We start from the raw sequence: 13,813 nt of genomic DNA, 5'->3' as shown, positions 1-13,813 counted from the left end.
CTCATTATCAGGAAAAGGCATTTCAGGTAGCCTCTCCACTGTTGCTCAGATTGTTAGTTGGGGTCATCCTTGTAGGTCTCTGGACATATCCCTAGTGCCAAATTTCTTCTTAAATCTATAATGGCTCATTCTATTATGGTATCTCTTTTCTTCTTCTCATCTATTCATCCCCGACTCAGTTTTCCTAGTCGCACATGTTCTCCAATAATAATGTCAAAGCTTTTTGAGTAAAACAAGTGAAAGGTGTTTGAAGTCAAAGGCTAAAGGAGAGTGAAACATGCAACAAACTGGAGATGCATATAGACAAGTATTAGAAACTGTAAAAGAACAGCTTAGAAAAAGGTTCTAAATGCCTTTCTCAAAATGGTCAAATAAATTCTTATTTTACTTCATTTTGTGTCATTGGGCTTCAAGTGGAGAGGTGAAATAGTAGTAAATCTCACTTCTAGAAAGTACCATGTCTATGTAGATCATAGTTCTCCAATCATTTATTAAAATAAACAGAATTCTACTTTCAACATAAATGTTCATTTACTGTCTATAGATGAATATAGTTTGCAAACATCAAAAGAAACAACAGAAAAAGTATGCAAAAGAAAAATGGTATTAATGAGAAAGTTATCATATTTGCAAAAGAATTGAAAAATGAGAGATGTACACATACACACATATATCCACACACATATACACACCTACATACTTATATACAAATACAGATACAACTATACCAACAAAAAAACAAGCCTCCCCCCCCACACAAATTCTCATCATTCGAGACTTTCAAAGTTCAGGTACCACATAGGTTCAGAAGTAAATCAATAAAGATGTGTTTATAGAAATCATGTGAGATAGTAAAACCTCAGATCACATTTTCTCTCTCCTAGATCAAAAAAAAATGGACTGGTAATTTTCTAATAAAATCATAAGAAACTGTTCCAGAATAGTGTGAACATACAAGCAACAAAAGGCAAAGGAGAAATTGTTATGTAAAGCAAGGAAAAAAGTAGGAATGAAATGGTATGTACCTGTGTATTAAGTAATGAAAGGCAAGGGTACTTAAAGGGACTAAACATCTACTGAAAACACAAAAGGCATATTAGAATGAAAATGTATCCTGGATTTTTATCAAAAGATCTACAAATTTTACATAAAGGGATTGGTTAATACAACAGCCACTTCTATACCTGCTCAGACTCCCATCAATTGATAAGCCCATGCCTACAGTTTCTAAGTACCTATTCCAATTCTCCACAGATGCACAAGACCCCAGTGAAAAACAGAAAAAATTAACAAGGAAAGGGACACCAATGTAGAGTGAAGAAAAGATGAGACAGGAGAAATTACAAAATAACATGTTCATTTAGCTAAGGTATATAACAAAACCAACAGCAAGATATGCAAAAAACTAAGAACTTGTATATTGAAATGAAAACTTGCATTTACTTTTGAGAAAAGAAAGCTAAAAAAAGCCTAAACTAAATATTAAAAAATAAGAATGCTAGAATAAGTAGAAGAGTAATGCAGTCAATATTTCCTGAACAAATGTGTGGAAAAATAAAATTATTTTAAACAGTAGCATTTAACTATTGTTAAGACATTTCCAAAGATCATTTCATAGTTTATAAACTATTTACCAATTAACTGATAAATTGAGAAGGTGAATTTGTGAATTAAAAAAGCTAAATTTTTGTAAAAACATTACAAATGTACTATTGGAAATAATAAAAGTATCATATAAAGCTGAGAGGGACTCAGAAGAAAAAAGAAAAGATCCAATTAATTTCTTAAAAGGGAAACAAGGATAAGAATAATAACACAATAATAAAATGTCTAAGAAAATATTTTAATTCAGAATTATAATATTTAACGTATAATGAAACCCAATGCAAAGAGAATTTTCACATATTCCCAATGGCACTTGTGATTTCTTTTCCATTGTAAAGTGACACTGTCACATGTTATACAAACTAAGAATTCCCCAACTCATAAGTAATCAACACTGCTTACTGAATCATTTCAGGGGCAATAATCGTTTTAATAAATATGAGACATAATGTCAACATGCCAACTATTAATTATGGAAATCAGAATAAGAAATAAGGACAGTTTTAGGCATCAAATACACAGAGAAGATTTTTAAATAAAAATGATATATTCATTTTGACTAATGTGCATACCTTTATGAAATTAAGTACACTGCATGCATGCAGATGCCCCCAGAGGCCAGAATAGTGTGTCAGATCTCCTGGAGCTGCAGCAACAGGAAATTTTGTGCTGTGGGATGTGCACACCTGATACTCTGCAAGAGCAGTAAGTGCCCTTAAACAATGAGCTATAATCTTTCCACCCCTGATATATGTTTTCCTGGTTTATTCTTTTAAAATAAGTTATTCAGGAATGCACTCTAACCATAAGAAGGGGGTAAAGCAGAATAAAACTCTTTTGTGAAGAAGGAGGAGCCAGGGAAGAAGAAAGAAAACATGGAGGCAAAATGTTACCAACATATAATGAATGATGGAGTTCTCAGAAGGGTGTGTCCAAAAGCATCTAAGACTGAGAACCTTGATTTATGAACCTAGGGAAAAATGGATGCATCTGTAATATCAACTGTAATAGCAAAATATTAAAAATAACTAAATAATCAAAACAACTAAATGAAACTTATCACATTAACTTTAGCTAAAACAAAAAGTACATCACTGAGACAAAAGAATAATTGCTTGATTCTACAAAGTTTGTCATTTGAATATTAATAGTATAAACACTAATTTTAATATACTAGAAATATGGCCTGAGGATGTTGAAACCTTTGAAGTGATTTATATAACTTAAATCATTTCAGATGTAAATGAGTAGACAGTACAGGAAACCAATAATTCTAACTTTGCCAGTCTGACCATTATGTAGATATAACCAGAAGAGTATGAACAATGGGGAGTTCATGGACTCCAGTCTGATATCTGGAAAACCAGCGTAGGACCAACCTAGACTCCCTGAATGGTGTGTGGTGTTAGTTGGGAGGGCTGGGCAGTCTATGGGGCCTCTGGTAGTGGATTGGTATTTATACCTAGTACACATGGACTTTGGGAGCCCATTCCACATAGAGAGATACTCGCTTAGCCTAGACACATGGGGAAGGGCCTAGGCCCTGCTCCAAATGATATGACAGACTTTGAAGACTCCCCATGGAAGGCCTCACTCTCCTTGGGGAGCAGAAAGGGGGTGGGATGGGGGTTGGTGGAGGGAACAGAGGTGGAAGGGAGACTACATGAACTAGGAATGACATGTAAAACAAGCTTGTTTCAAATTTAAATTTAAAAACTATAAAAAAGGAAGAGTTGAAATAACTTCCCAAAAGAACAGAGCTGGAGATTACAGAGGTCATTAGTGTGTTTTGACATGGTTTGTAATTAAATACACAGGACTGGTGAGGTGGCTCAAAGGTACTTGGCACTAAACCTAAGGACCTGAGTTCAATTCTTGATATTTACAAAATAGACGAGACATCTGACTCCCACAGAAGTTGTTCTTTGTCCTTGTGATTTTATGTACACGTGTGTGCACACACAATAAATAGTATTAAAAATAATTACATATATATATATATATATATATATATATATTTCCTAAAAGAGAGTGATATGGTTGTCAATAAAATATACTCAGTGTGTATCAAAGTCTTTAGTTAAAAACACAAAAGCAACAATTTTTAAAACTATGAATTTTTTCAATTACTATATGATGAAAACTGGCCAATATAGACATATGTGTATTATGTATTTGTGTGTGTGTGTATGTGAACATACACATATGGTTTGAATGCACAGTTATATTAGATTATAGCAAGGAGAAGTTGATAATTCATTACTAAAACATTTGGAGATGTGATGACAGAGGTGGGAAAGTTAAAAAGAAATCAAGAAAACAGGGTAAGACCAGATACATATAAATAAGTGAGTACTAATTTGAATTTTGGACAGTGACTAAATTCTACTGTGAGTCACAAAGGGTACATCTAGACTCTGTGTAATTTCCATACTACAGGAAAAATCTAGAATACATATACAAGTTTCTTGCAAATATTAAACTGTGTTTAACTAGACTCTGTCTTTGAATACGAAGCTACAGGATTTATAAACGATGATTTAACTTATCACTTGTAGTCATTTACTTCAACTTTTAATTATTCCATTGAGTTGGAGGCATAAAATTTGCAGTATTATTTTATTTAAAAAAAAATCTGTTTCTTACTTCCTAAGAGATTTACAATAGGTACATGTTACTTTTCTTTGCAGAATTATATTTTGAAGGCAGATGTTGTTTTTCCTTTATCCAAAATATCAATAGTCAGGATCAATTTGGCATTTAGCATCCCTTCAAAATTGAGATATTAGTGCCATCTTATTTTTGTTCTCAAAACTATTTGAAGTTAATGATGCAGGAAATGTCAAATTTTTTAATCTCCAAAGTACAGTTTTGAAAGAGAATCAACATTGTGGAAATTCTTCAATCTTTAGATGGTTCTGCCTTTAAGATCACATTCTAGTGTGCAGTAGACTTTTTATTACTGGGCTCAGAAATCAAGATGCTAACATATATATTGCAACACAGAATAATATTCAATATATAAAGTAACTCTATTATAAAAAATATGCATACTTTCTGAGGGTATTATGTATATTTTCTACCCAAATTATAAGCCACACACTATAGGACAAAAGTTTTATCATTTTAATCACAAAACTATCATTTTAAAAACTCAACATCGACATACACTACTAATGATTCACATATTAATAAATGCATAAATTAGGCAAGAAAAGACTTATGAAATGATTGACAAAGATATACCAACATCAGGGGGAAACTGGAGGTTAAAGACCAATATGATGAAAACAAAACCTCACAAGTAACTAAAACACAAAGAAGAATAAGACAGCCCAAGAGTGATGCAAAAAGCATTGTTCTAGGAGAGAAATAGTGTATTTAATCATCAAACAAAACATTTTCCCAGAGAAGGGCATACATGAAAGAAAACTTGAAATAGACAAAGCAGATTTTAGTAAAAGAATGTCTTAAGCAAAAGATATGAAGAAGCACCAGCACCCAGAATATTCTAGTAGATTTAGATCAAAATATTTAGGTTGACAACTATATATGTGGTAAGATCTAAAATGATAAATCCTGAAGCAAGACTTAACCTTATTTTAGCCCCATACCTACAATCCTAGCAATTAGAGGAAGAGGCAGGAGGATCATGAGTTAGAGGCCAACTTGGGTTATAAACAAAACCTTGGAGTTGGAGAGGAAGGGAGAGAGAGGCACGAGGGAGAACAAGCAAATTAACAAAAATTCCAATTATAAAGTCCAGGTGTGTGGGGAAAACTTTTACATATCATTAAGTATTGAGTGTTAGACTCAGAATTTCATTCATTCACTCAATAGCATTGGTTGAGCACCGCATATTTTCTTAGTATCAGGACTGTTAGTAAGGATTAAAACACCATTTAAAACTCATCTGGTTCAAGGCTAGAGACATAGGGCAACACACTTATGTGAACCATTCAACAATTATAGCAACAGCAATAACAGATGATGCCACTAGCATAAGTTAAAAAAAATCAAAGTATTATAAGAAGAATTTTCCAGAAATACTCTGGTCAGAGAAATCTTCTTTGAAATGCACCAGAAACTCTGAAAACATGTAGGAAGAAGGGGACAGAAACAGCCTCCTGTCCACCTGTGTGTACAGCATTGAGTGTTTGAGAGAAATTAGACTAGAAGCCCTCTCACAGGACAGCTTTAGAAGACCTTCATTTCACTGATTGGAGAACTGACTTGCAAAGAAAATGGGAGCTAGGGGAAGACACATTTTCAAGGAGAGAGTGGTGATGTATGTAGTAAATATATTCTCTAATTCCATTTTACATATAATGATCCTGGGCCTTCATTTCTTGTCAAGGCCTTCATATTGGAATGCTGGAGAGATTCAGGGTTAGGGAGGACACTTGGACCAGGGAGAAGGAATGAAGTCTTCTGAGAGTGACCTTGAAAAATTCTAAGGAAGAAATTATCATGATCTGAACCCTTCAATTTTAAATTTTACAGAATGAAAATAATTTACCTTAAAATTCAATGACACAGAATTTTAAAATATTAGGTAATGATTTAAAACACAATTCTGCCACACCAGGCAAGTGTAAACTATCACATTTCTAGATGATTGTATTGATGGCCCTTTTAAGGAAAGGACAGATCTTCCTAGAATCTACTTTATAAAACCTTACAATTTAAACACACTTAGAACATACAAAATAATTAATCTGTGATTGAAGGTCAAAAGAGGACATATAAATTTTTTATATGTATTTATTAATTTTTCTTATTTTATATATTTATCTGACAGATTTTGATGATCCCTCCTGGAAGGACATGTAAAATATTATGTTTATTCTGGATATATTAGTCTGATGTGGTCACATATTGCATAGTATACCACATAGCATTAATATTTATTCCCATAGTTATAATTCATCACACATATTCTGTACAGGATCTTTGCTATTGTATTTTTTTTAATAACTGTAGTGAAAGATGAAATTGTCAATCCACAAGGGAGAAGCTAAGTAAAATGTAGTACATGGGTAAAATAAAATTATGTGTACAGATTAAAAAACTACACAGATCCACAACCACTGATAAATGAGGTTCTTTGTTATGAAATGCTAAGGCATGCTAGGTCAAGAGCAGAAGCATACAGTACACCTAAAGGATACTTAAAATGGATTGGGAGCATGGTACAGATTGTTTTCAGAATAATGCATCAGAGACTGAGAAGCCAGGAGCCCTGCTACCCACAAGGGGGAATGTGTTAGCTTGGATACAGGGAGCAAGACATTTTATTTTGAGGTTTGGACAATGTTAGAAAAAAATTAGCCTTCTCAAACAAGCACAAATTACTATTTATCTTTAAAAAGACAAAAATAAAGATACTGGACTGGGTTACAGAAAATGAAGCACGGGGCACTTAAATTCTAGAAGAGATTAGATGGGTAGCTCTGCATGCTACAGCTACAAATTCAAGGAGCTATGTATGTGGGGTGGTGGTGGGGAGTTAAAATGACAAGTAGGGAGTGGAGGAAATCAATGCAGATGGAAGTAAATAAAAGGTGGGTGCAGAATGTGGTTGGTCAACAACTGTGTTCTGGGTTTCAATTCTGAACAATAAAGCCAGAATTATAAACCTTTTGTCTTTTACACTAACACAAACACCATTCTTAAGATAAAAGCCTGCACTACTTAGATCTGTCTTTCATAATATAATGTTTCAAAGGTCTAGTACTTTTTCCTTCTACCAATAATTCATTGTGCTTTGTTTTTAATAGAAATGAAAACTATGGAACAGCAAGGTGCTACTGCTTCTGTGGCTGACAAACTGTGTAGGGAAGGCAAGCATGGGTTAATTACCACCTTGTAATTACAGCTATGATCTGACTTTTATTTCTCCTCTCCTTGCCAGCATCCTCATTCTTCTACCTCCTAAAGTTGTGACATGCATAGGAACAAGGTTCACCAGTCATCCTTACTTTATATCCTCATCGTTGGCAAAAATCACGACGGCCCTGGAGTTGGGGGTGTCCAAGAGCTGTTTGATAATTCTATCAAAGTCAATGGTCCTGTCTTTGCGCTCTTGGGGTATTCTCACGGACTGGGCAATGCAGAGCCCACCTGTTCAAGAAAAGAAAGCAGAGTGTCAATAAAGTCCCAATGGAGGTAGCAAAGGGACAGGGGAGATAGTGTCAGGGCTATTGATACTGAGTCTGATAGAGTTGCTTGTGTTTCAGGAAGTCATAAGGCATCATGCTTATTTTTGAACTATTCTTTCAAACCATGTAGTAAAACAGAGCCTTACTCTCTGTAATGCATTTGAAATATTAGTACTTTCCAGGAAAGCTAGGGATATTAACTTTGAGAACGCAGATAAAGGATGGTAGATGAAGGTCTTTACAATGCATGCTATATGTTATGTTGAAGTAATAGACACTAAAGCAACTGGTCTTAATGTTTATGCCTGAAAGTTTTCTGAACTTTGATTTCCAAGACAATTCTTTTCTCCAACAACACGGGACTCTCAGCTTTTAAAGATCAGCTCCAAAGAAATAAAATGAAAAGCAAAGGAATCAACAAGATCACCAGCTATTACAAACATAGTTTTTTAGATCATGTATGATTGGCCAAAACACTGAAAATTTGTTTCAATTATTCCATGCTATCTTTCCAGAAACCATGTAATATTACAGTAACTAGTGTCCCTGCTTTTTGTTAGAGAACAATAAGATTAAAGAGATTTTTGACTCCATGCTTTTCAGAGTCTTCATGTTACAGATTGATTTTAATGAATGCCTGGAGGAGAAATGGGGGTAGGGGTAGTTTATTGAACAATTGATGAACTTCATCTTACTCCAACTCTTGCTTAGCCATTTCGCCTGTAATTTACAAGAAGAATGTACAAACAGGTGAGCGAAGGTAAAAGAAGTAAAGAGTATATTTGTAGAAAAAAAATGTGAAGACCATCTCAGGAATAGAACACTTAAGTGGGAATGAGAAAAACACCTTGCTGCTCCTGTTACACACCAGGGAGACATCAAAAATAGATTTTCTTACACTTAGAACATGGGCATGTATGAGGGTAAATAGGCTGCCACAAATACAGAAAAGCATAACCCTGTTTCCAAATTTAGACTTTAATCTCAGTTGGTATTAGTGCTATGCAAACCTGCTTTTCAACTTCAGTCCTCAAGAAAATACCTATGATATTCCTCAATATACAGATAGCCTGCAATGTTGTAATTAGGTGAATCAACCTTGCTGAATTTTCTAGAACCATATGTACAAGAATAGTAGACACTCCTTTCAAGTGCAACAGAAAGGTTAATTAAGAGGAACCATATCCTGACCTTAAAGAAAATGGAAATGAAAAATCACAGAAATCATAAAAATTATAATCTTGGATCTTAAATTAGAAATCACTAAAAAAAATCATAAAAAGATCCAAATATTTACAAGTTTAACAAAAGACTCATCACATTTACCCCTGGGTCAAATAGAAAATGTCCAAGGAAATCAACAGATAATAATTGAAATGGCAGTTAGATGGAAAATATATTTATACTAGAAAGTAAGGAAGAATTGACATAAACAAACTCTGTTCTCAAAGACAGGATATGTGAATAAATAGCAAGAAAGTGGAGATATGATGAAAATTAAAACAAAAATCAACAGATATGAAATGGAGAAACAACCAAGAGAAACAGTAAAATATCATTATTGGAATGCTCAATAAAATTTGATAAATCTTAAGCAAGGATGACCAAGGAGAGAAACTGCAAAAACTATATAAGGGATAAAATAGAAATAATGTTGTACCTCCTATTCATGGATTAAATGAACTTTTATATTTTTAAACTCTGAAACATCAAGGAGATAGAAAATTTTTTGAAATATACAAATTATAAAAGCTGGATGAAAAAAACTGATCATTTGAATAATCCCAAATCATATGCATGATTTCACATAAATTATAAACAGCAATACTTTCATCAAAGAAACATATCAGCTCAAATACTTTTATTATTGAGTTCCAAAAATCCTGAAGGAAGATATGAAGTCATCTACATAAACTGCATCAAGAGCAAGGAAATTGAGGCTTAAATTGTTACCTGAAGTCAATATCATATAATACTACCAGAATCAGTAAAAAATATGCAGACATTTTAAACCACAAAAAGAGACTCCCATGAGTAAATTAGGTTGCAGACTGATTTTGACTGCTAGATGGCCTTAGCTGTCAGTCTGAGCTACTGACACTGTTTCAGTTCCCCTCTCACCAAGCATCGAAGCATCATAGAGCCATGCAGTAAGGAGCAATGGGCTCACATGCTATCCTAATTTTGAGAATAAAAAGTTAGCTACAAGCCTGGCTTCATGGCATGAAGAACTTGTTCATCATGAGTGACAAGAAAAACAAACAAACAAACAAAACAGGAAGGAAGGAAAATAATAATATTCCTAGGTAAGGCAGATGTAGTAGGAAGGCAAAGACGCCAAGTTTATCAGTCAACAGGACATCTTGATTCTGCCTCTAAAGATATGGCCAGTATGAGTGTCTAAAGGCAGCTTCCATCATTAAAATAGAAGATACTACAAGGTATCAACTAGTACACAGCTGTTGTTTCAGTCTTCTAATCTTGCCCCATCATTACTCATGTGATTCCATGTTATGTTCCACAGTTCAACTGCTTGCTGAAGCCTCAATAAGTTTGTGCTAAAGTTTGAAGGCAAATGCCAAGATTAAATACAGTAAGTGAAGCAAGATAAAATGATAGGCTAGGCCAGATTTCTCTCTGTGATAAATATCTGAATTTGATTTACTTTATTAAGGGTGGGCAAGGACAGGGCTCCATTAGAGTAATTGATTCACCACATGGTCTATACAACCAACAGTAAACTGCTACATCAATTCAAGTAGATTCAGGAGTATAAAACTGTGTTACGAGTAGGTTTCTCACCAGCCTGGTTCCACTGCCTTGTCAGCCCCAAATAACAGAGACAACTGTATTAGATATAAGGCTGTTAGCCTGTTACTAGCATTTCTTATTAGCTATCTCTGTCTTAAATATTAACCCATTTCTATTAATCTAAGTATTTCCATGTGGTCTTATCTTACTGGAGAAAGGGCCTGGACCTCTGTTCTCTCTCTGTCCTACATGATGAATCTCCTCACTACTTCTTCCTCTCCCCTTCTTGTCTCTTAGTCCCACCTATCTTGCTTTCCTAATGGCCAAAAGTACTTTATTCATTAACCGATATGAAAAACATATTTACCGAATGACATCTCCCATCATCTCCTCTTTTCTGTCTAAATAAAAAAGGGCTTTAACCTTAACATAGAAAACAATATAACAAAATAATTATCAAATAAGAACCATAGTTAACAATGTTAAGTATACTAACATTTAGCAAGATTTAAAGAAAATATTTTATTATCTATCCTATCTTTGTGAGTCTAAAGTCCTATATGTCACTTACCTTCAATCCTAACTAAGGAAAACTATAACCATAACTATCTGTCTTCAACTCCTTCAAAGATCACAGAAGGATAATTTATAAACTCTAGATTTGACAGAGACAACTCACTGCCTGGTCAGTCACCCAAAGTTCTTCTGTAATGTCCTAACATAAGCTTATAGGCCACAGTATGTCTGGCAGACTCCTCAGTAAAGCAGGAAACTTTAAACTGTCCCCCTGTATTGGCAGTTTGTCAGTCACTTTTCTCTGTGTGCTATAGACTGTCTGGGAGATTCTTCCATGAAGCAGGACCTGTAAACTGTCTATCTTGTATCAGCATTCATTTTTCTGTGGGTCCTGCATGACCAGTTTATCCATCATAAAGTCAAACAGTCCATACAAGAGCAGTATCTTGCCCAAATGGCTATTCTTGTCATATTGAAGCAAACTTCATAACGAGTTTCTTTGAAGTTCATCTTCCTTTCTAACGCGGGTGGTTTTGCCAGGAGCAGTTGTGCCTCACTGTCAAGAAAACCCTAAAAAATTTTAAATGCCATATTCTGTAGGTCTTTGAAAGGTTTGAAGAAGGCCTATTCATCTCAAATGCATCTCTATATATCTAGAAAACCTGACCATCTAGCTCTAAGTTTTGACTATTATATGTAATATACATATCACAAAATTGAGCTTAAATTTGTATCAATAAATGAAAATGCATTCCAAAACAAAGTATTCATTTCTATACCACAATCCCCTTTTTATCTTAAGAAGAGATTGGTTGTGAATATTAATCATTTATAACCAACCATATATAAATGAAAACAAACATTTATAGACAATATTTGGGAATTTGGGTGTTGTTCTTTCTAAACTGCTTCCTGCTGGTAGGGGTGCTATCAAGAGATCCTAAGAAGATGCAGAAATCCTGGCTGTAGTGGTCTACAAGGCTGCCTTGTCCAAGATGATGTGAATGGTGGATCACCTGGACACTACTTCAGGGGGTCTTGTTTGATCAAACAATGTTAGTCTGGAAGAAATACACAGCTTTTCATTTTCTGTGGAAACAAAAATAAAATTCCTATTCCACAGTATCCTGTCCTTAAACTAAATTTTGGAGTCAAAGCATTTTTAAAATATATAAATTGGATTAATCTAGCATCATTGATAATCAATTATATTGTAGCAATTATTTCTTCCTTAGAAATTGAGGAATTTAAAGACAACACCATAGTATATAGTATCCAAACTCTCTGTGTGTTTCCATCGTTACATGGCTTTTTTATTATTCTATTTCTTATACTTCTATTTTTTATTTATTGAGACAGAGTTCCTCTGTGTAACTGTGGCTGCCCTGGAATTTACTCTGTACACCAGGTTCATTTTGAAATCATCAAGATCCGCTTGCTTCTACCTCTCAAGTGCTAGAATTAAAGGCATGTGCCACCAATGCTCTAGCTACTCTCTTTCTATTTTTTTTTAAACCAGCTATTCATACATACCATTGAATTGTTAGTAGTGCTTCTTTAAAGCTGTGAGGCGTTTTGCTTATGCTGAGTCAGGAAACCTCCCTTAAAGGAGCAGCTCAAATCTCTGCTTGTCTTTAGTAAAACAGAGTCCAACTGAGAACAGAAGCCTTGCTTGTTTTCATTCTTTTATTTCTAAAACCCTTTATTAAGCTGTTGTTAAGTTTTAATTCGAAGTTCTTATTAGCCACATTGAGGCGCCTTTTGTTATGAACATATTTTCCTGCTGGCCTGGGCCCACAGCTGTGCCAGCCCCAAATAACACACAGAGATGCTGTATTAGATAGATATAATGCTGTTGGCTAGTTACTAGTTTTTTATCAGCTAGCTCTGTCTTAAATATTAACCCATTTCTATTAATCTAAGTGTTTACACATTGTCTATCTTACCGGAGAGAGTATCTAGACCTCTGTTCTCTCAAGTCCTACAGTTTGAAACTCCTCCCTACTTCTTTCCCTCCCCTCCTTGTCTCCTCGTCCTGCCTATCTTGTTTTCCTATTGACCAACAGTGCTTTATTCATTAGCCAATACCAGAAACATATTAACAGAATGATATCTCCCATCAAAACTGAATTATGAAATTACCTTTAATTATAGAGCTAGAATTGGATGTAAATTGTTCAATTGGTTGATCAACCTTAATCAACTGGTATGAACTGTGTTGGATGAAGACTCTGATTTTCCTTAATTTTGTGTGTCAGGGAACAAATCCATAAAAGGAAGTTTCTAAATATCACAGTAGTTTATCTCCTTTGATAGATCCCTAAATGGCATGAGGGAAGGTAACAGACAATGATTGATGTTTCAGATTTGTTGAGATCCTCAACTTGCCAAAAGAAGAATGAATTGGGAAAGAGTCACAGTAATAAAGTTTTATTGTTGTTGCTGTTTTTTTTTTTTGTTTGTTTTGTTTTTTTTTGTTTTTTTTTTTAATTGGGGCTTCAGATTCTGATTTTCAGATTGGTTTCTTGAATATAAGTAAAATTCTTTGTGGAGTCTAGTCTAAAAGAAGATGTACATATAACAAAAGTTTAAAATGTCACAGTTTAAAAACTAAGAAGTATCCAAACTTTTTAAAGGAAGTCACTCTTGAAACCTATCTATAACAAAACTTAAACTATCAGGAGTTGGAGGTGAAGAAATGAAGATGAATTTGGAGGGAGGCAAGAACTGAGGAATAGATATAACAGAAATACATTGTATCCATGTATAAAATTTTCAAG

General features: G+C 34.2%; 1 protein-coding gene across 1 annotated transcript in view; it reads right to left on the bottom strand.

The window, feature by feature from the left end:
• Grm7 (glutamate metabotropic receptor 7) overlaps positions 1-13,813 on the bottom strand; it is an 803,889-nt gene that overhangs the window by 372,810 nt on the left and 417,266 nt on the right. The window contains 1 exon segment of the mRNA XM_051203689.1: positions 7,587-7,728. Within this exon segment, the coding sequence (XP_051059646.1) occupies positions 7,587-7,728 (142 nt within the window).

This window comes from Phodopus roborovskii, unplaced genomic scaffold (genome assembly GCF_943737965.1).
Source record: "Phodopus roborovskii unplaced genomic scaffold, PHOROB, whole genome shotgun sequence".
NCBI classification, from domain to species: Eukaryota; Metazoa; Chordata; class Mammalia; order Rodentia; family Cricetidae; genus Phodopus; species Phodopus roborovskii.
Note: the sequence above shows the minus strand (reverse complement) of the source record. Positions and strands in the feature narration are given on the sequence as shown.